Source organism: Anolis carolinensis, unplaced genomic scaffold (genome assembly GCF_035594765.1).
Source record: "Anolis carolinensis isolate JA03-04 unplaced genomic scaffold, rAnoCar3.1.pri scaffold_19, whole genome shotgun sequence".
Taxonomy (NCBI): Eukaryota; Metazoa; Chordata; class Lepidosauria; order Squamata; family Dactyloidae; genus Anolis; species Anolis carolinensis.
In genome coordinates this window covers 3,412,805-3,436,887 of record NW_026943829.1, presented here as the reverse complement: position 1 = coordinate 3,436,887, position 24,083 = coordinate 3,412,805, and the positions used below count along the sequence as shown (strand labels likewise).

Sequence of the window (24,083 nt, the reverse complement as noted above, 5' to 3'; positions counted from 1 at the left end):
AGAAAATCTAACTGTGAAATAACATCCGTGGCACCTTGAGTGTGGAGGAGAAAACAGAAACTAGAAAGAGTTGAATTGAATGATATTCACAAATTCTAATCCATTAGCAAAGTTATTGACTATTCTAAAGCATTTGACTGTGTGGATCATAATAAACTGTGGCATGTTCTTGGTGGTATGGGGATACCAAGTCACCATGTCTGTCTCTTGAGAAATCTGTATAAAGACCAAGTAGCCACAGTAAGAGCAGACCACGGAACAACAGACTGGTTCAAGATTGGGAAAGGAGTACAGCAGGGCTGCATACTTTCACCCTATCTATTCAACTTGCATGCAGAACACATCATGCGACATGCGGGGCTTGACAATTTCAAGGCCGGAGTTAAAATTGCTGGAAGAAACATTAACGATCTTAGGTATGCAGATGATACTACTACTACTCTGATGGTCGAAAGTGAGGAAGAGCTGAGGAGCCTAATCACCAAGGTGAAAGAAGAAAGTGCAAAAGCTGGGTTGCAGTTAAACATCAAGAAAACCAAGATCATGGCAACTACACCTATTGATAACTGGCAAATAAAGGGAGAAAACGTGGAGGCAGTGACAGACTTTATATTTCTAGGCACGAAGATCACTTCAGATGCAGACTGCAGCCAGGAAATCAGAAGACGTTTACTTCTTGGGAGGAGAGCAATGACTAACCTTGATAAAATCGTGAAGAGCAGAGACATCACACTGGCAACGAAGGTCCGCATAGTGAAAGCAATGGTATTCCCCATAGTAACCTATGGATGCGAGAGCTGGACCATAAGGAAGGCTGAGCGAAGGAAGACAGATGCTTTTGAACTTTGGTGCTGGAGGAAAATCCTGAGAGTGCCTTGGACCGCAAGAAGATCCAACCAGTTCCATCCTCCAGGAAATAATGCCCGGCTGCTCACTGGAGGGAAGGATATTGGAGGCAAAGTTGAAATATTTTGGCCACATCATGAGAAGACAGGAAAGCTTGGAAAAGATCATGATGCTGGGGAAAATGGAAGGAAAAAGGAAGAGAGGCCGACCAAGAGCGAGATGGATGGACGGTATCCTTGAAGTGACTGGGTTGAACTTGATGAAACTGGGGGTGGCGACGGCCGACAGAGAGCTCTGGCGTGGACTGGTCCATGAGGTCACGAAGAGTCGGAAACGACTATGCGACTGAGAGAGAGAGCAAAGGTATAAAATGGCTTCATCGTATATATAAGAAAAGGAATCTTCTCAGAGAAAATTCTCAATCCAGAAAAACTGACTTATGATAGCAGATGTATTGTCTACCAACCCTAACTGACTACTGTAAAGATTTGGAAGACATGTATTAACTTACACAGACTTTTGAAAATTTAGAGCTAGGGTCATGCTTTACATCATTCTGGATATTATTGTATTCTATCCCATTCATAGAATCATAATTAGAAGAGACCTCATGGACCATCCAGTCCAACCCCCTGCCAAGAAGCAGGAAAATCGCATTCTAAGTGCCCCTGACTGGTGGCCATCCAGCCTCTGCTTAAAAGCTTCCAAAGAAGGAGCCTCCATCACACTCTGGAACAGAGAGTTCCACTGTTGAACAGCTCTCACAGTGAGGAAGTTCTTCCTAATGTTCAGGTGGAATCTCCTTTCCTGTAGATTGAAGCCGTTGTTCCGCGTCCTTGTCTCCAGGGCAGCAGAAAACACACTTGCTCCCTCCTCCCTATGACTTCACACAACTATAAATATGTTTTATGCCTGAGGCCTTAATACCACTCAGTACTACATCCGAGGTACTGGATTTATTTCCACAAAAGTTCATACAAAAATAAAAACTAATTGGTCTTAAAGACACTACCAGGTTTCTTTCCCTTCCTATCTTTCCTCCCTCCTTTTTATGTGACAAAGGACTAACATGGCTACATCTTCATTCCTACTCATTCTGTAACTTTCAGTTCTTCAGTTCCTTGGAAAGTACACCATGTTTTAGATTTATTTAGCCCAAAAAGTAGCTAGCCGTTAGCTTTGTGCTGGTGGACAGGAAATTTAAAAAAATGTATAACCAGTCACACCTTTTTAAGTACAGTTCTAAAAAAACATTTCTGCAAAGTGAAATTTGCTGAGAAGATTGCAAATTTGTTTACATGTTCCTCCCAGAGATCAGCAGACACAGATCTCCTTGTTATGATGTTGGCTGTAGATGCCAGAGTAAAATTTCTGTTGCCAATTACACTTTTAATAGACTTTTCTTCTTATCCACTGAGAGGCACATCACTGTGGAATTGCCTCCTTGGCAACTTGACTGTGGAAGAAAAAAGCAAGGATTGACTGTAGGAACTAAACTATTCACATTTCAGACACTTTCCTCGGCCCTTTACCAATTCTTCCCAAGAGCTCTGCCCAGCATTTTCTGAACTGAATGAAAATGCTTACAATTGTGGTGGCATTGGAAAGGGGAAATGAGGAGGTGTGCCTTTCACAGGAATCTTCCAATCACACTATCCAGACTCCTGCATCTAGTACAGCAAATGATAAAGTTTAGTTTTGTACTGTCTTCTTGTTTTAAATTACAAAGGAGAGGTATTGATTTGGCTTCATTAGTATTTATTATGCAACATTATCAGTGTGTGAAGCATTGTTTTGGATTTTTTTTGTCTCAAAGGATATTGTAATCTAAAAAGTGTTGTAGCTCAGCCTGAGCCTGGTATTGGACACATTCAGCCAGTAATTGTCCCTGCACCTGCTTTGCCAGAGGACTCTGGGTTTGGGCCTGACATGTAGTCAGAATTTGAGCCTGACATGCAGCCAGAGTTTGCCCCAGTGGATTCTGGGACCAGAGACTGAATGGTTGCAAGCAGGCATTGTGAACTGCATTCATCTCAGCAGTCAAGGCCAGATCTCCAGGTGCCAGGTGGGCATTCTAGTTTAGAGGAGGATAATGAATTTGATAGGAGGGGAGCGATAACTCATCAAAGGAGGGAACGAGAATGTTTGTGGAGAAGTAAACGACTGCTTTTGAAGCACTCTAATTAATCGTTTTCTCATGAGAGAAAGAGATTTCTCATGGAAGAAAGACCTTGGATTTTCCTTAAATGCCTGGTTCCTTTCTGCCATAGCAGAGGTGGCAACATTGCAATTCAAGAGAGAAAGATCTTTACTCTGTGTTCCTGTATATTCTTGCAGCCGTGGATTTTGCTTCAAGTCTGTGATGTCTCATGGGCCATGTAGTCCTGTTCCTAGTACTGTTGTGACAGATGAAGAGGAAAACTTGGGTTTCCCACCGTTTCTGCCAGACTTGGAGCCCTTGCAGCCCTTGCAGCTGCAGGATGTTTGCCCACAAGAAGACAGCCAAACAAGCCTTGAGTCGAAATCTCCCCCATTTTCTCGCCGCCTTTATTATAATCAAGATAGACACGCGCGGGAGGCGAATCGCAGAAGCGCTCGGATAGCTGCCAGACAATTAGATGATTAAGTCTATTTCCCTTGGGAAAGTTTAAGGAGTCTTGCATCTGGACAGTATAGGTTTCGGTTCTTGTTCCCAGAGAAAGTGTGCTTTGGCGGGAAAACAAGATCCTATATAGCTGTTGGCCACAAAGAATTCCTTGCAGAGTCAATTCATCAGCTCGTGGAGTGAGATCGCGTGTAGACTACGTACTCCAGTTCCCAGCTCTTGAATCAAGTTCCCAGCCCTGCCTTGTTCCACGGATCTCTATGGACTCAGTTCTTGTTCCACGATTGCCTTGTTTCTAGTTGGACCTTGCCAAGCCTCAAGTTTTGTCTTGCCTTGCATTTTAAACCCACGGACCCTGTTTCACGGATTCCAGCCTTGTTTCCTTGATCCGGATTTACCTTAAGCCTCAAGACTATGGACAGTTCCCCACACTATTGCTTGCAAAATAGTGTGTGTTTCGGTGAAGTGGATTATAACTTTGGACTTTAATATCATATATTGGACATTGTTTTTCTGGACTATATTTGACCTTTCCTGAAAGGTCTACTTCTGAACTATATTCTACACTTATTTTTATTGACTTTATATATTCCTTTAATAAAGATATTAGATAGAATCTGGCCTCTGTGTATGGTTATTGGTGCTCTGCAGCCTGGGTCCTGACAAAGTCCCAGCCTTGTGTTGCCTTTGAATCCAGTTGATTGTTCCAGTAACCTTGCTGTTTGGATTTCTATTACTGTTGCACCCCAAGGCAGCGTGAACACTGGAAACTAGATAGAGACCAATAATCATATAATATGTTTATTAAAGCAAATATAAATTCAGGAATGAATAGGCAGAAAGGATAAGTGGGAAATAGTCCTTTGTGATGAGGTATGAATAAGTCCAAAAAGATGAAGGAAAATGTCCAATATTATTGTCCAAAGTCCAAAACCGAAACACGCTCAAACTGTTGGGAAGTTTGAGCGGGAAACAACAAGGAAGCAAGGCTGAATAACAAGGCTCCCGGTCACTAGGAGATCATGGATATCAAAGCAGGAACAAGACGAGGCGAAGATAAAACTTGATTCAGGAACAAGGCAAGGAAGTGAATTTATTCCGGTTTAAATCGGGAGTCGCGGCTCGGCTCGGCCGCCAGAAACAGGAGGCTTGGCTTGGTGAAATCAGGGAACTCTTGATGTCTTTTGTGGGACTGAGTTTGATATCTGGTTTGAACTATGGTTTTTGAGTGACTTTCTTAGACTCTTGCTTCAAGATTTTCAAGTACATTGCTCTTGTGGATTTAAACCCATTTTATTGACTCTGAACTTTATTTACTTGTGCTTAATTATAACCTTCAATAAACAGCTTGTTTGCTTATATTCTGGGGCCCCAGTGTGGTTTTGAGGTGCCAACGCAGCCTAGGGGTGCAACAGTAAGTCCTCAAAGGTGAAGTAGTCGAAAAAGAAGCTGCCTTTCCAGTTGTGTTCCCCAGTAACTGATATACTGTATTTTACTGACTTCTCAACAGCTAATGGAAGGATACTTCAATTGAGCCCCATTCATTCGGCAGATCTGGGAGCTATGATGATTTGTTAGAGAAATAATTTTAAATTATCCAAAACACGTAATCTATTCAATTTTATAATTTTGATTAGAATTACTCTTTACTACAGCACATATCTCAGAGTGTCCACACTATCTGAAAACAGAAAAGTCTCTTTTGTGATGGAGGGAGGGTTGGTAAGGGGCACCCATGCTAAATCATTCAGATTTATTAGTGCATAGTACACAGCAAGCTTATATTTTATTTTCTTCTCACACTCACACCATGTAATTGTGGGTACATTTATATGTGTGGTCCCATATGCTACGTTTGGTTTTAATCGTATCTATGATATTACTCTGGGCAGGATCTTCATCGCCACAGTTGCCTTTTCCCAAACCATTTGTGTCTTTTTTAGAACTTCTGCCGCTCAAATGTGTCTTGTGGTTTTAGGTTCACTTATATCCATTCATACCATGCTTTCTCATATCTATGTCTTCATTTATTTTATGCCAGCAAAAAATAAAAACATATGAGTTTGGTTTGCTAGTTTTTCTCCAATGGTTGTGGATGTGGGAACATTCCCATATGGAGAAAGATGAAGGTTGCTATGTGGTGAGCTGCCATGGTCACGGCTGCATCTTTCTCATTATTTATTTATTGAATTTAAAACTTGCCTTAAAACTTGCCTTAAAACTACCATAAAATGACATTCAGGATCCCTAAAAGTCATAAACTTAATGTTAAAACAAATACTACCGTGTTTCCCCGAAAATAGGACAGTGTCTTATATTAATTTTTGCTCCCAAAGATGCGCTAGGTCTTATTTTCAGGGGATGTCTTATTTTTCTATGAAAAAAAAATCACATTTATTGTTGAAGAAAAAAATGAACATTTATTATATACTGTGCAGTAGTTGTCATCACAAACCAGCATAACCAGACAAACTGTGAATCCTATCAAGAATTTCTTATTACTACCAATATTTCCATGTACAATATTTCCATGTTCCATTTCCAGGTACGTACATTTACCAATCCTACATGCTCTGGTGTTCTGTTCGTTGGGCATGCTTCCAAACACAAACTTTGCTAGGTCTTACTTTCGGGGGAGGCCTTATATTTACCAATTCAGCAAAACCTCTACTAGGTCTTATTTTCTGGGGATGTCTTATTTTAGGGGAAACAGGGTATTAAAATAGAAAAGCAGATAAAAACAGAATTCACCACCACACCTGTCCTGCCACGAGGAGGCAAAACATTACCTGCTGCCCTGTCTCTTTAAGGTTCCAAAGGGGCAGAGCTTAGCCTTGGCTCCTGCCAGCCTGAAATGGCAGTTATTTTTGTCAGTTAGAATTTGTCAGTTGGTGAAGCACTGGAAGGAAGTGTAGGAAGTAAAAGGATCACAGAAATTCACGTCACGTTGGAACTGTATTCAAATTAGATTAAAAAGCCATAGACTACAGCAATAGAGAAAGCCATGTCAACAACACTGCATTGAAGTCATCTCAAAGATACAAAGAATCCAGTCATAACAAGACTTTATACTCTGTGGCAATATCTATCCAGAACTGCATAGACTCAAAGATTTCTTTCCTCACAAGAGACTTCATAGTGGCATCAAGAGGAAAAGAGATCAATTTTGTCTATTAATAAAATATTTTGTTTCACAACTACAGTCTCCAATCTGTCCTTCGTGCTATGAGTCCTTCCAGTTCATTTAATTAAGCATGGAGGCAGAACAACACCAAAAGAAATAACAAAATCATTGAGCCAGTGAGAACACTGTTCAATGCAAGCTAAGCACTCTGTCACCAAAAAGACAACAGAATTGGGGCCATTATAGCCTCTATGAGCAAGCAGTTCCAAGAGAACCATGTCTTACAGCCCCATCAAATATACTTCTAAGATTAACAGGAGGGATAAACATGGCTACCATAAAGATCAGAAGGGAGAACATTCAAAGGTTTCAAAATGTATAGGACTTCATAGATGACTCTGAATTATGTTCACGTAGCATAGAAGATGCTTAGAAGGCATCTTACACAATTTGTTTTTAACTGCCAGCAAGCTGACTTTTGGTGACTGTATGAGAGATCTGGTCTAGCAGACTAGAGCTTCCTCTATTGATGGAATCAACCCATCTGTATTACAGTCTTTATCTTTTCATACTGCCTTCTAGTTTACTAATTTTTAATTTTACTAATAGGTTAAGGTAAAGGTTTTCCCCTGACGTTAAGTCCAGTCGTGACCGACTCTGGGGATTGGTGCTCATCTCCATTTCTAAGCTGAAGAGTCAGCATTGTCCGTAGACACCTCCAAGGTCATGTGGCTGGCATGACTGCATTGAGCACCGTTACCTTCCTGCCAGAGCGGTACCTATTTATCTACTCACATTTGCATGTTTTCGAACTGCTAGGTTGGCAGGAGCTGGGGCTAACAGCGGGCGCTCATTCCGCTCCCGGGATTTGAACCTGGGACCTTTTGGTCTGCAAGTTCAGCAGCTCAGTGCTTTAACACACTTCACCACCTGGGCTCCTCATTGAGCCCATACCACTGATTAATAAATGTTTTGTACCTGAGGGCCAATCTGGTATCAACATTGGTAGAGCTGTATTCAATTGAAGTGAGCAGCCTGAACATGCTCAGCGCTTTAACACACTGCGCCACCACCAATTTATTATTTAATAGTTTATTATTATTATTATTATTATTATTATTATTATTATTATTATTGTTTCTTGGATTTTCTTTAGTAATCATTCCATAACCTTACTATTTTTGCTAGAAGTATTCTTTTAAATTGGTGTTCCTTGCTCTACCTTTTATATTCCTTCTGTTTATGTGATTGTTTTATTCAATTGTTATGTTTTGTTTTTGTTTTTAATTCTTATAGCGTTTTATAGTGTTTTCAGTGTTTTATTGTACAATGTTTTATGCTGATTTTATATTGGAAACCGCCCTGAGTCCCTTTCGGGAGAGAGAGCAGTATACAAATAAACTTTTACTTACTTACTTACTTACTTACTTACTTACTTACTACCTTTTATGCCTTCTTCCTCTATTTCTCTTTGAGCTGTATGTATATGTTCAGCATACAAGTTAAACAGATAGGGTGATAAAATGCCAACTGTAAACCATTCTGTCTCTTATCCTGAGAACAGGTTATGCATCAGGTCTCTTAGAACCAGACTATCAGACTGTATGTTTCTTCTACTAGTGTTTGAATTGATGGATCAGGGCTACTTCAAGAATAGTCATAATAGTAACCATACATTTACTTAAGTAGGCTTAATCCTGGATCTAAGACGTTGCTCCCAGTGTCTTGAATGAAATAAGTGGCCCAGTAGATAGAATCTCCTGCTTACTGAAGTTATCTGGAGCCCCCGGTAGCGCATTGGGTTAACCCTTGTGCTGGCAGGACTGATGACTTGGAGCTTGGGTTGCTCACCTGAAAGTTACCTGTTCGAATCCAACCTGGGAAGAGCGGGGATGAGCTCCCTCTATCAGCTCCAGCTCCATGCGGGGACATGAGAGAAGCCTCCCACAAGGTTGGTAAAACATCAAAACATCTGGGCATCCCCTGGGCAACGTCCTTGCAGTTGGCCAATTCTCTCAAACCAGAACCAACTTGGAGTTTCTCAAGTGGCTCCTGACACACACAAAAACTTATCTGAGAATGTGTGAAGAATGACAAGGTTCTTTAACATAAAGTATCTCCGAAGACAAAGAGACTGTACACAAGCATTTAAGGTAACTACTTTGTATGTTTTGCTTTGAAATGAGATGCATTTTCCCAGCTGCTTATTATAAGATGAGAATACAGTCTAGGAAAGCATTTCTTATGTGAGGTGCTTCATTTTGGTGGCAAAAAGTTGGAAATCATACAGGGAGAGCCATATACCCAAATTTTTTCAGTGCCTGAAACATGACCTACAGTTTGTTTTGCTTTGCTTATCATGGCTCATGCAAACAGCCACAAATATTTTAATGTACGGTTTATTGAGCTTACTTTAGTTTAATTTGATGCATAACTGGAACTTAGTTTGTTCTGGATGAGGCATAGGGCAGGCCTGGAATTGAAAAGGGAGGTCATTGTTATTGGCTCAGGACAAGCAGTTTTGTATTTTGAACCCAAAATTATTTTGCCCATCACATGCCTTTGCTATCATTAAGGGATAGTGCTATCCAAGAGAAAGATTCCTTTCCATAACACTTTCCAAATATTGTAAGAAATAATACAAGGGCAACATTCAGTCAAAAAGACAAATTTCCTCATTTATATGTGTATCCAAAGCATCATGTCATGGAATCACAGCTCTTCCAACAGCTAGCCATCCGTCTCTGTTCAAAATTCCCAGAGGAGGAGGCTCCACTGAGGCAGCATATTCTTCTATCAAATCATGCCATTTATTTTCCTGCGTTTGGAGGGAAATACAGGAGTCAGCACATCTGAAGTGCAATGGATGAGCCTCACTCTAGGAACTTCTCTCATAATCAAGGTATTTTTCCCTGGCAGGATCTAAATCAGTGGTTCCCAATCTTTTTTTGACCAGGGACCACTTGACCAGGGACCAATTTGACCAGGGATCACTTTCCAATATTAGTACCAAAAAAGGTTATGAATCAATTTTTGGTCAACTTTAGGTTTGGTTTGGTTATCTGGGGTACTAATTCAGAAAATTGCATCGGATAGACCACATCAGCTCTAGTTTCTGATGCACAACATATGCTATCCAGTAGTCGCCATCTGCTCACCATATTTAATAATCTATATCTGATGTGGTCTGTCCAGTGCAATTTTCTGAATCAGTACGCCAAATAACCCCAGGAGCAGGCCTAAAAACGAAGACACCAAGGTGCCCATGTTTCAAGGAGCCACATGGATCGGTTACGCTCAGGGGGAGGGAGGAAGAGGAGAAGCAGCAGTTAGGAGGCTTGTTGTTGTGCCTTTCATGGGTAGTCAGCCTCTCCCCTCCTGACATCCCCGTTGCGGTGGAGCCTCCGGTGGCCTAGGGGATAAAAGCCTCGTGACTTGAAGGTTGGGTTGCTGACCTGAAAGCTGCCAGGTTCGAATCCCACCCGGGGAGAGCGTGGATGAGCTCCCTCTATCAGCTCCAGCTCCATGCAGGGACATGAGAGAAGCCTCCCAGAAGGATGGTAAAACATCAAAAACATCCGGGCGTCCCCTGGGCAACGTCCTTGCAGACGGCCAATTCTCTCACTCCAGAAGCAACTCCGGTTGCTCCTGATACGAAAAAAGAAAATCCCCGTTGCCTTGACACTATAAGAGGGTTTCATGAGACCAATTGCTCTCATTGCAACAGTGTAATAATGGTGAGGCCACAGACCATATTTTAGTTTTTGGAGATCACCGGTGGTCCACGTACCATAGGTTGGGAACCACTGATCTAAATGAACTGTGAATTCACCAGGATCTTAGAACTATGTCTTTTCTTAACATCAAAGTAATATTTTGGAATATGTGAAGGGAGAACAGAGTACCACTGAGCATGTGCAAAATAGAGTTCTTAATTTCTGATAAACCAGAACCAGCTCTAACACAGCAGCTGTTAAAAAGTGGCCCTAGAGCTGATCTTCTAGTAAATCCTTATTATAATCATTCTGGATATGCATAAACATTTAAAAAAATGGCCTATGGACATAATTTTGGCCTCTATTTATTTGTATTATTTGTATTCCACTTTCTCTCAAGGAGACTCAAAGCTTCCATTGACTTCCATTGACTGTTTCTTTTAAAAAATTGGTATGTCTTTTTCTTGCATAGTGATGATGTTAGGTCCAGTCATGTCTGACTCTGGGGGTTGGTGCTCATCTCCATTTCTCAGCTGAAGAGCCGGTGTTGTCCGTAGACACCTCCAAGGTCATGTGGCCGGCATGACTGCATGGAGCGCCATTACCTCCCTGCTGGAGCGGTACCTATTGATCTACTCACATTTGCATGTTTTTGAACTGCTAGGTTGGCAGAAGCTGGAGCTAACAGCAGGCGCTCATTCCACTCCTGGGATTTGAACCTGTAAACCTTTCAGTCTGCAAGTTCAGCAACTCAGTACTTTAACACACTTCGCCACCGGGGCTCCTCTTGCATAGTACTAATCCTTTATTGATAATAAAACTAAAAGAGGGAGGTTTGGCTGACAAACGTAATCTGGGAATGGAAATTTAAAACATTTTGTTCATTTTGTTATGTTATTATTCTATAGTTACATAAAATAATTTGCACATATTTTTAATAAATTTGGTTGCCCTTAGTCCTAATAAAAGTGGATGTTTGTGTGTCATACAGTCAACAAATATACAATTATTTATAAGGAAAGTTATCAGAAAACAACATGGATGCTATCTTTTCCTAGCCAAGCTTCCTAGTTACCATAATTTAAATCAGATTTCTTTAGCATACAGCTTCCAGCCTTCGTGACCTTTAGCTCTGAGTTTACAAGCCTTTTCTAGCATACACTGGCTCCAGAGCATTGCGATTTCAACCTATTTATGTACCTTTTATTTTTTTGGTCTTTTGTCCCTGGAATCCCCAGGAAGTTTAGATACCTTATTAAGTATGTAGTACAAGGTTCGCTGTTAAATGGCTTTAAGAAATTAGCTAGACTTTGGCTTTCACTAAATATCGTTTTTTTTTCGTGTCAGGAGTAACTTGAGAAACTGCAAGTCACTTCTGGTGTAAGAGAATTGGCTGTCTGCAAGACGTTGCCCAAAGGATACCAGGATGTTCTTGATGTTTTTAACACCATTGTGGGAGGGTTCTCTCATGTTCCCACATGGAGCTAGTGCTGATAAAGGGAGCTCATTTGCGCTCTCCCTGGGTTGGATTTGAACCGGCAACCTTCAGGTCAGCAACCCAACCTTCAAGTCATCAGTATGTTATGTTTTTCTACTTCTTACATGTTGCTTGCCGCTTTGAGAAATTAATAATAATAATACAGTAGAGTCTCACTTATCCAACATTCACTTATCCAACGTTCTGGATTATCCAATGCAGTTTGCCTCCCACCCCAATTCTCAGCTGCTTCTCTAGGCAGCAAGGATTGAACTTTTTATGGATTTAATTTCCAACAATGTTGCTACTGTAAGTTCATTTTATGCAATTCTATCTTGATTTGTAGTCAATTTGTTAGTAGCTAGTTTTTTTAGTCAATGTTTTCAATATATTGCAATGTTTTGGTGCTAAATTCATGAATACAGTAATTACTACATAACGTTATCGTGTATTGAACTGCTTTTTCTGTTGAATTGTTGTAAAACATGATGTTTTTGGTGCTTAATTTGTAAAATCATAGTGTAATTTGATGTTTAATAGGCCTTTCCTTAATACCTCCTTATTATCCAACATTTTTGCTTATCCAATGTTCTGCCAGCCCATTTATGTTGGATAAGTGAGACTCTACTGTAATAATAATCATCATCATCCTTTTAGCCAAATAGTGATGCAAAAAAGGCAGGTTAACATTATCACATTAGTTTACAAAGCAGTGTCAGCAAAAGAGGAAAGGCTACAGATCCTTTTATATTTCCAGGATTTAAAACATCAGGATGCTAACAGTGACACCTGCAGGTTACTTATGAAATAGTACATCAGCTATTATAAAGCATACTGGCTGATCCTTCTGTAAAATCAAAAATCGGACGGGTTACACTATTTATCAGGACCACTAAATAATGTGAAAGTGAGAAATAAGTGGCCTGAGCTTTCTGTTTCTGTAAATATCTATCAGACATGATGGTATGCAAATTAGGAGATTTTAGGAGATAAGGGAAGATACAAAAGTTCTCGTACAAAAGTTCACAAACTGGTCAACTGTATGCATCTCTGCTACTGCAAAATCACTGTTGTAAGCTCAGTGAATATATGTTCATATATGACAGACTAGGTTTATATCTTTTCTTTGATAGAGTAGCAAGCTTGGTTGATGAAGGGAATGCTGCAGATGAAGCATCTCTTGATTTCAGTAAGGTTTTCAACAAGTTCTCCATAATACTTTCACAAAGAAGCTAGCAAAATGTGGACTAGACGATGCTCCTATTAGGTTAATGGTGAACTAATAATCTGGATGAACCGAAAGGATTTTTCCAATGACTCTTCGTCCTCCTGGAGAGATGTGACTCTTAGAATCATAGAATCTTAAGAGCTGGAAGACACCACAAGTGCCATTTCTTCACCCAACCCCCTGACATGCAAGGAAATACAATCAAAGCACTCCTGGCAGAATCCAATAGGCTATCCAGCCTCTGTTTAAAAGATATCCCAGAGAAGGAGACTCCACCACACTCCACGACAGAATATTCCATGTCAAGCAGCTCTTACCATCAGGAGGTTCTTCCTAAAATTTAGATGGAATCTTTTTTCTCTGCAAATTGAATCTATTCTCCATGTCCTAATCTCTAAAGCAGCAGAAAACAATCCGATTTCTTTTCCAATATTTAAACATGACTGCATTTTCTTTTCTTATCCTTTTCTTTTCCGAGCTAAACATACTTAACTCTTTAAGCCACTCCTCATAGGGCTTGGTTTCCAAATCTTTCATCATTTTGGTTGCTCTTCACTGGACAATTTCGTTTGTCAATATCCTGAGCAATTGTCATGTGCATAACTGGACACAGCATTTTAGGTGAGGTCTAACCAAAGCAGAACAGAGAGGAACTATTGTTGTTTTTTCTTTCAGTTGTTTCCAACTCTTTGTGATCTCATGGACCAGCCCATGCCAGAGCTTCCTGTTGGCCATCACCACCCCCAGCTCCTTCAGGGTCAAGCCAGTCACTTCAAGGATACCATCCATTCACCTTGCCCTTGGTCGGCCCCTCTTCCTTTTTCCTTCTATTTTCCCCAGGATCATGATCTTCTCCAAGCTTTCCTGTTTTCTCAATATGTGGCCAAAGTACTTCATCTTTGCCTCCAATATCTTTCCCTCCATTGAGCAGTCAGTCATTACTTCCTGGAGTATGGACTGGTTGGGTCTTCTTGCGGTCCAAGGCGCTCTCAGAATTTTCCTCCAACAGCACAGTTCAAAAGCATCTATCTTCCTTTGCTCAGCCTTCCTTATGGTCCAGTTCTCGCATCCATAGGTTACTATGGGGAATACCATTGTTTTAATTATGCAGACCTTCGTTGCCAGTGTGATGTCTCTACTCTTCACTATTTTATTGAGGTTGATCATTGCTCTCCTCCCAAGAGGTAAATGTCTTCTGATTTCCTGGCTGCAGTCCACGTCTGCAGTAATCTTCGTGCCTAGAAATATAAAGCCTGTCACTGCCTCCACGTTTTCTCCCTCTATTTGCCAGTTATCAGTCTGGTTGGCATCTTGGTTTTCTTGATGTTTAACTGTAACCCAGCTTTTGCACTTTCTTCTTTCACCTTTATTATAAGGCTTCTCAGCTCCTCCTCGCTTTGAAGCCATCGAAGTGGTATCATCTGCATATCTAAGGTTGTTAATGTTTCTTCCAGCAATTTTATCTCCAGCCTTGAGTTCATCAAGCGCGGCACGGCACATGATGTATTCTGCATACAAGTTGAATGCAGGGCCCTGCCATACTCCTTTCCTAATCTTGAATCAGTCTGTTGTTCCATGGTCTGGTCTTACTGTGGCTACTTGGTCATTATACAGATTCCTCAGGAGACAGAGAGGGTGACTTGGTATCCCCATACTACCAAGAACTTTCCACAATTTATTATGATCCACACAGTCAAAGGCTTTAGAATAGTCAATAAAATAGAAATAGATGTTTTTCTGAAACTCCCTGCCTTCCTCCATTATCCAGCGGATGTTGGCAATTATAATTATAATTACTATTTTAACTATGAAATTATATATTAAAAATCAAATGGATGTTGCAAAGTTGGCCTATACACATATGTGCTTACCAACTTCAGCTCCACTGGCAAAAACATGAGCGGAAGAGAACATGCCTGCATGAGGCAAAGAATCCAGAAGTGGCTCAGGTCTGAAAATGAAGTGGCACCCAGTCCACAGAAATCAGTGTGGCAGATTGAAGCAGCAACAGGAGCCAGGCTAAGAAAGCAAACCCAGGCAGGCGTTGTCTCCTGCACCAGACCAGACCAGACCAGACCATTTTGCAGGTCTTATAACACCAGCAAACCAGACATTCCCTACTTTACAAGAAAATTCAAGCCATTCAACAGCCCAAATTTCTGGGGGAAATGCCTGGGAAGCAAAGGCATAGTAATCAGACCCCTATTATTCATAGGGACAGGGAAGGAGTCTTGGGTGTGAATTCTTTTGCTTTGCCAGTCTAATCTCACATCTTGGTTTTGGAACATAGCCAAAATTTGTATAATTTATTCTTGAGATCTTTTTGTGTACTGTAAAGTTTTCAATGGAGATTGTTTTTGTGAGGATTGTTAATAACACTAGGTTTGAGTCAGTACTTGGACCAGACCAAATGATCTCGAGGTCCAAAAACTGCCCCCCAAGACTCGATAACTCACCATCTGCTGTGTGATTAAACTCCATCAAGGAACAATATTCAGGGAGCTGCAGTTTCAAAATATATTGTTCCTGATGGCTTAATGCACCAACAACTAAACTACATTTTCAGGCAATTGGGAAAATATATATCACTGTACTTGGGTTAGCATTTATCATTATCATTTGATAGTTGCAAAATTGTGCAAATGTGTTTATGACAAATCCCTTCTCTAAATTGCCTACTCAAGCACTAACCCTGTCACTCACTTTGCCCCTTCAACTTTCAAGCCACTCTGTGGGTTTAGTAATGAGACTATAATTTTGGAGAAACTGGTTGGGAATTATATGTCTATATCTTTTAGTGAATCCTTAAATGAATATTGCACTGGCAAAAAAGTAAAATGTTAAAAGCATAATTCATTCATTTCCTTAAAAAAAGATTCAATACCTGCATGGAAGATGGACCTGTATTTGTTTCAATGTATCCACATGTGTAATATCGTATTCCATAAACTCATTGACTTTTTGCTATGCCTTCAGCTTCAAAATAGCTAAATGTTTGTGTGCCTCATCCTTCTGATCTGATGACATCTGAACGAATTTCCCCTTAGATATGATTTGGTTCCTTCTCACCATTCTGCCATGCAATGTAGGATAATCTTTTGAATAAGGAGACATCTTTACACATATATACACCACTCCTGGCTTGATTGCAGTCTTTTGCTATGTAGTTTCGTTATCCGACCTGCCTTTCCCCTAAACTTTGGCAATTCATATTGCCAAAATGTGATAAATAAATAAATAAATAAATAAATACACCTAGCCTAGTTGTTCCTATCCTCTTGCTTCCAAACCTGCACCTTTGGACACACACTGTTTGGTTATTTTATCACTTTCAGCACTGCTCCCATTATGCCTACCTCATTTCTTGTTTCCTGCAACTTCCATGATTTGAGATGGCTCAGATAAGCATATGGGTGATTTCATTTCTTGATATGGTGCTGTGCCATGCAAAACCCACTGAAAGCAGCGCAGTGCATTGACATGTTGCTATGCTATATAAATCCCACTAAAATGAGTTCGATGATTTCCTTCCTTTTCATAAAACATGTGAAAAGTCACTTGGTTCTTTTCTGCCACCAATTTGAGTGGTCTTTCTGGTCCAGTGCAAATCTATCTTTCCTATTTTTGAGCCCTAATGAGACCTATGTTGCTCTTATTCTGTTCTTTTCAAGATTGCTTTCTGCAGTGCTAAAACTTAACTATCCATTTTCTATCTCATCCTCCTCTTCTTTCAAAAGGTGTCGATTTTTTAAATTTGTTACAACACATCAACCAAATCTGCAAATAATATAATCTATTTTATTTTTAATCAGTTAAAACTTCTTCCCATTCCTTCTTCGCGGAAATCGAATAACGCTTGAAACACTTGATCCAGAGCAGAGTGGACTGGTATGAGGCACTTCGGTTATTATTCTGGCCCTCATGATATACAAAAAATTCCCCGAAATGCAGGGAAATTCTACCCAGTTTTTGCTATAGAACATTTCATAACCATAAGAGGTCTTTAAAAATGGGAAGAGATGCCCTCTTATGAGCCTAAATGGGCTCATTAGGTGAAGATGTAATGAAACGACTTCCCATGTCTATTGGTGGACACTCAGGAGAAAAAAAAAATTTTTTTGTGGTGGTACAGAACAGGATTGTGGCATTTCAGGGAAATAAAAATAATAATAAACCTAAAACCCAATAGTTTCTATTTACAGAAATAATGGCAAGCAGACTGGTGCCACACATTTATTTGCTTTTTGTAAATAACAGCAGAGAATATAGAAGTTTTCATAGAAAAACAATAAAGCTAAACAAGTGCAAATGAAAATAGTCATTAAATTTCATTATTAACTATCCCAAGTCTGAATTAAGAACCAGCATGAAAAAATGGGATGGTTCAGATTATCGCATTTTCCATCTTCGAAATCAAGTCATCACAATTTTTTATGAGTTCTTCGTTTTCTTTTGTCTGTTAAAGAAACAGGGGCAAAGGGTTATACAAGTTGCAGAAGTCACATATTCTGAAAAGAACACCCATACTCTCCATGAGGGCTTCATAAACATTTTCCAGTTATGGCCATTTTCCGCCTGAGAAATTTTTATGTGCCCCAGGTAAAAAATATAAAAATCAAACATTTACTGATAAACCAACCAGGTCCAGGCTATTTGATTAATCGCATATCCCCTTATTGACCAACTGTAGTCTTCGGAGTAGGCCCTGCTCACAGTCCCACCCCCATCTCAAGCACAGCTGGTGGGAATGAGAGAAAAAGGGCCTTCCCTGTGATCACCCCCCCGCCTCTGGAAATCCCTACCTAAGGAAGTAAAAATGCCCCCCCTCCTCTTTCAAAAAACAACTGAAAACATACTTCTGCTCATTGACTTGAAGAGGATTAGATAATGATACTGTTACTATACTTCTGATTAAAATCTATTATCTGTATCCAGGATCTGTTTATCCTGCTAGTCGAGTTACCATCTTTGGCAATAATCAACTTATACACCTCCAATGCTTTCTGTCGGCTCCGAGATATTGATGTTTCTGTTTGATATTTTGTTTTATGTTGATATAAATTTATTTGATAGGTTATGTCTTATTTTAATTTTAGAAGTTATGTTATAATTTGTTCTTACATGTTGGGTTATTATTATTTTTTGCTATTATATGTGTATTGGTTGTCATATTCAGGCATTGAATGTTTACCTTTTTGTGTTTGGAATACGCCCTGGGTCCCTTCGAGGAGATAGGGCGAAATATAAATAATAATAATAATAATAATAATAATTATTATTATTATTATTATTATTATTTTGTAAGTCTTGCTAAACATGTTGATTTTCCTTTAGGTAGTGGTGAATCATTTTCTGCAGAGTGCACTGTAAACACTGCATGTTGTTACTAACAGTTATGTGTAACTGGATAGCATTCAAAAACCTTTTATTCTTTTGCATGAAGGTTCATAGAAACACAGCACTTTGGCTGTGCAGAGTGTTAAGCCCTGGAAGGGCAGCTTGCTGCCCAGACCCTTTTCCATGCAGCTTATTATTATTATTATTATTATTATTATTATTATTATTATTATTATTATTATTATTATTAAATCTGGATGGCCATCTGTTGGGGTGCTTTGACTGTGCTTTTCCTGCATGGCAGAAGGGGTTAGATTGGATGGCCCCTGGGGTCTTTCACTGAAATACCGTTACATTTATGTTGGTTAAAATGGTTTTTCATTTTAAATATTATATTGGTCTTTCTTTCTGCACTACAAATGAGATAAGTGCAGTGTGCATAGGAATTCCCCAATTAGCTCACACAAACACTCTCTATCCATCTGCCACTAGCCCAGCCTGTCTGTCAAATTTTAAAACTAAATGCCCCTGTGTCCAAAAGTTTGCCCATGCCTGATATATATATATATATATACACACACACATACACATTAAATATACTATAATATACAGTATATAAACATTTATTGGAGCTCCATGAGAAACTTTTGCTTCAAAAAGGGCTCCACGGCTGAAAAAGTTTGAGAACCTTATGAACTTATAAATTAGTAAAATCCCTCCCAAACTAAACACAGTAGACTTCATTTTTAATAATTACACTTGGGAGTATAAATTAAAGGAAAGACCCGTGAATCTTGCATTGCTATGCAGGCAGGCATTTGAAAGACCCTTTTCCTATTAGTTGGGTTAGGGCTCCTATTGTGCATAACAGCTTTGATTTACCAACAAATGATTTCTATGTAACACTGAATTGCAGCCACATACTCACATGAAAATAGAGAGAAAACACTGAGGACTTCATTTCCTGCCTATAGTATTCCACTTTCTGGAATCCTAATTTTGTATTATGCATTGTATTAATTTTGTATTATTTACATCACATTAAAATTGATTAAATTGCCTCTGAATTTAATGGGAATGAGTCAATAGTTTTTTGTCATGTAATGTGGGCCTGGCAATTCTTCATGCAATTCTGATTTGAGATGTGCAACTATAGATTTAATATATATATATATATATCAAAGCCTTTGGGAGACAGTCTAGACCCCTGCTTAGAAGACTGAATATTGGATCCACAAAGAAACTAAGACTGACCTTCTGCTCAATGCTTTTCTCTAATGACTGGATTCTCATTTGTTCTTTGCGCAAAGTGGCTTGAAGAGCCAACGCTTTTGTTTTAGCTTTACTTCTTGCTTGGGCAATCGCTTCATTTGCTCTAAAATAAACAGGTTATTCAGGTATATTAGTTTTTAAAGAGAGGTACTGCAAATTTAATACAGATCCTTATAAAATGTTACTCACTTGCATAACTTTTCTTCTGCATGTGCCTTCAGTGCTTGGTATCTTTGCTCTTCCTTTTTAATTCTTGCAAGATACTCCTCAACACATTTTTTCAGAGCCTCTTCATTCTAGAAAGTGGAAATATAATTTTAGATTAAAACTCGGGGGACTAGAATCCCAGTTGGTGGAAATGCATCAATTACTTCAATACAAAAACTTATTAATATACAGTAAATATAATTTAAAGGTAAATAAATAAATATTTTATGTTCTATCAGTCTAAGTAGCCTGACATTTCACATTGTAATGATTATGGTAACCTTTTGCTATCATTTGACTAAAGTATATTTACTTCTAATTAATATACATTTATGAAGAAATTAAGAGTGAAAGGTTTGGTGAACTGACTTCACAACCCTGTTAAGCGATACTATTGGCTTAGCAGTATGAAGGGAAAATATACTTTAAATTAAAAAGTTGTTCTCTGTCAAATGTAAGTGGAACTTCTCATATAATACATGTCAGAAACAAAGCTCTGTAAATTGTCTCCTGACTTACTGCCAAAAATATTAATATTTATTAAAAAGTCAAACTACTTCAGATTGACTCACCCTCTACATAAGACAATATTACAAATGTCAGTAAATGAAAACATAATTTTAATTTTTTTATATCAATAATGTCACCTTGGTACATTTACAGAACATTCCATTTTAGACCATCTGCACTCTTCCCCCGCTCCCAAAATGGAAGGAGTGCGACTATTATGCGGTGAAATATGGTAGCTTCAGGGGGAAAGATGGTGTGGAAAGAGGCAGCTAGTGTTATTTAAGGAGGAGACTGAGTAAGGCTGTTGGAAATGCTTACCCTCTGAAATCCTTCTATTGCCTCTTTCTGTTTTTCAAATCGCTTGAAGAGTTCCGAGAAAGATTTCTCCATGGATTTCAAATCAGATACAACTTGCTGTTTTTCATCAAGTACTTTCTGCAATTCTTTTTTTGCAAGCTCTTTCTGACTCTCGCCCTCTTCTACAGGAACAAATTTGTTTTAGGTGACTCAATCTTTGTTGACTCTTTTAAGACGCTGTATCAGTGGTTCTCAACCTGTGGGTTCCCAGGTGTTTTGGCCTACAACTCCCAGAAATCTCAGCCAGTTTACCAGCTGTTAGGATTTCTGGGAGTTGAAAGCCAAAATATCTGGGGATCCATAGGTTGAGAACCACTGCACTATATGTTGTCTCTAACAATACAAATATTTGAAGATATGTTCAAAGGCTCCAGTTAGCAAACTCATCCCATGAAAGTCAAGCAAGGCTATCCCACAAATGCACAATTTCAGGTGACGTATAGAATAGACTGGGGTGTACAAAAGAAAACATGGTGCAGTCTCTAATCCAGCCTATTTATATAACTATATTTTTCAGCTACCATGCCCTACTATTTCCAAAAATCATAAATAACAGCCAGTAGTTAAAGAAATGACATACGTCCTAGACAAATCTACTTTTGTCTAGGATGGGATGGTGAACATGTTAATTCCCATCAGAAGCAGGAAGCATGGCCTATGTCATTGCAACCTACCCCCAGCCCCAGAAAGCAACTAAGGTCAAAATGTTCAATCATTTGAGTCTGTGGAAGAAGGAAGGATCTGTAGATAGTTAAAACCAAATTCGTACACATTAGATTTAATGGGCTAACTAGGTTAATATGTAGTCAACTTCTACTTTCTCAGCTACTGTTTACTACCACCATTTCTAAAAGATTTAGCTACAGGGTGAAGCATAAAGATCTCTCATATTTCGAGGAGGCATTGTGTGGACTGTAGTGGGGGTAGAGACGTGAGGGAAGTCCAGTTAGGTGGGTTAGGAGCTGCTGTTTTCAGTACCCATCATGAGTTGGGTCGGTGAACTTCAGGGCTTTATTGTCCAAGCATATTATGAGAACAACCATTCTGTGACAACAAGAGTGTTCTGTACTAGTCTCATGCATTTGTATAGGATGGCTATGTCTTTGTTTCATTCGTATGGCCCTGTTTTCGGGTGCCTTTCCAAACGAGCTTTTTTGTCCCACATCCGAAAAAACGACTATTTTGTCCCATTGATGGTAATGGGTGGGCTTCCCACACTTCCCTTTCCCTCAGTTTTAGGGCTGCTGCCGTTCCCCTTTAATTGGGAAAGCTATCCTTTTGTCACTGCTGCTGAGATCACTTTATCCAAGCTAGGGGCAGACTCAGCTTGCCTCCATCTCATTTGCTGGTGATGAATGTCCATGTGGCATGCAGGTCCAAACATGCAGGCCTGCCAGGTCCTTTCTTGGCCTGCACTGTTGCAGAGCAAGGCCGCCAGCAAATGTGATGGAGAGAAACCCCAGCAAGCCCCAGCCCAACATCAAGGATCCCACCATGAGTCTGTCCCTAGCTCCTATGAAGCGACTTCAGCAGCAGTGACGAAAGTTAGATTTCCCAATTAAAGGGGAAATGGCAGCAGCTCTAAAACTGAGGGGAAAGGAAGTGTGGGAAGCCCACCCATTGCTGCCAATGGGATGAAAATATTCTTTTTTTTTTTTTTTGGATGTGGGACCAAAAAGCTCATTTGGAAAGTAAGCGCTCCTTACTCGGGACTTAGCTGCAGGCCCTGGCCTTTGCCGCTTTGGGCCTACACACCACATGCAAACTCTCTAAGAAAAATGTACGTGTGGTGTGTATGTCCAAAGTGTGCCAGCCTGTAGTCGAGCACGGAAAGAGAATGGCAGATCTAGGAATGTTAGAACATCCACTCAGCAACTGCCAAGGTATTCCACTGATAAGCTTGCCATGGTACTGGGGATATCAAGTTGAAGAAGAATTCTGCATGCCGATTTAAAAATGCATCTATACAAAATAATTTGTCTGATGTTATTTTTAACTTTCATTACAACAAAACTGTTTTTATGTACTTTTCAGAAATATATACATTTTGTTTCTAGATAGACACATTTTTTGTGCAACCCAAACAGCAAAGCATTGAAAAAATGTTTTATATCTGCTTACCCATCACTTGTGTAATGGTGCCTTCAAATTCTGCAACAATTGTTCTAAAGGAAATACAAGCATCTTATTTTCAAATACAGAACCAGAAAATTAATATGATTCCACAACAATGAAACAATATTGGTCCTTCCATTAATAACTCCACAGTAAGAAACATACACACACACACACCTCTTAAAAAGGAAGCATAGGTTTACTTTTCTTAAAGTTTCTGGAGGCAGGATTAAGTGAATTTCTCAACATTACCAATATGGGGAGAATACCCATTCTCAGTTTAGAGACTGCCTGGAAAGAGACCCCTGCCCCCCAAAACGCACCTCATCTATGCAGTACAATTACTTAGAGAGGATGGTGGCAGCAGGTAATTGAACTCTCTGGAATTTGACAGTGATATAACCCTGGATAAGCGATCCTAAACAATTAAGCAGAGGATCAAAACTCTGGTTTTCCCCCCAGTACAGACTGTCCTTCTGAATATTGTACAGTAGCACAAATAACGTCCACCTGAATCCACAATATGAAAGATATCTATGTAATTGGAGAAGGCAACATGCACAGAAAATGCCCATTATTAACTAGATGTACATACCCCATTTCTTTACTTTCAATATAAATTTTGTCATGCTTCATTTTCCACTCCAAAGCTTCTCTTTGCTTTTCTTGCACCTGAAACCATAATATCCCAAAATAATTAGCAAGAATTCATTTATCTTCAGACTTACAGTAAAATTAAAGAAACTTTGCCAGAAAGGTTATTGGAAAGAGATCAGACTTAAATACAACTTTAGAATTTGACTAACATTACTCAATATCTGATCTCATGCCCTCCCCCAACAAAGAAGGGGGATTGACAGGGTTGAAGGTCCTAGGATTAGGCAAGGGCTACATGGGGGTCCCTTGGAGACTTTTACGTCTTTCTCTGGGGATATTTGTCTCTCTTACTCTGGGTGCCGCTTGGAAACTTTTATGTCTTTTTATAGGGGTCCTTAGGAAACCCTTTTCTTTTTTTCTCTGGGGCCCCTTCATGGGATGCAGACTTGGCCCCACACTTCCATGGCATCTTTTCCATGACTTTAGAATTGGTGCTGCTATTTTCTAGATGTAAATGATCTTGAAAAGTGAAGAGGCCAAGAGTAAAGAATTTTCAGAAGGGGACAGAAAATTGAAAGGACCAAGTTGAGGGAAGGGGGGAAAGAAGAGACAGGAAAAGGCCACCTTGCCCGCCTGCGTGTGGAGAGGGGAGAAGTGGGGAAGGCTGTCAACAAGGATCAGAAGAGAGACAT

At 39.6% G+C, this 24,083-nt stretch overlaps 1 protein-coding gene and 1 long non-coding RNA gene across 5 annotated transcripts in view; one reads left to right on the top strand and one right to left on the bottom strand.

Annotated features, from left to right (window-relative positions):
* Nucleotides 1-24,083, top strand: part of LOC134294761 (uncharacterized) — a 428,900-nt gene that overhangs the window by 41,939 nt on the left and 362,878 nt on the right. The window lies entirely within an intron of this gene.
* The window catches only part of LOC134294741 (transforming acidic coiled-coil-containing protein 3-like), a 30,279-nt gene continuing 22,970 nt past the window's right edge, over nt 16,775-24,083 (bottom strand). For 3 of the 4 annotated variants that reach the window (XM_062966381.1, XM_062966383.1, XM_062966384.1), the window contains 6 exons: nt 23,390-23,466; nt 22,801-22,844; nt 20,641-20,801; nt 19,795-19,901; nt 19,588-19,708; nt 16,775-17,452 (listed from right to left, as the gene is read on the bottom strand). In XM_062966381.1, coding sequence (XP_062822451.1) covers nt 17,381-17,452; nt 19,588-19,708; nt 19,795-19,901; nt 20,641-20,801; nt 22,801-22,844; nt 23,390-23,466 — 582 coding nt within the window. In that variant the 3' untranslated portion in view covers nt 16,775-17,380. The remainder of the gene's footprint in view (nt 17,453-19,587; nt 19,709-19,794; nt 19,902-20,640; nt 20,802-22,800; nt 22,845-23,389; nt 23,467-24,083) is intronic. The other variant, XM_062966382.1, reaches the window with a different exon arrangement.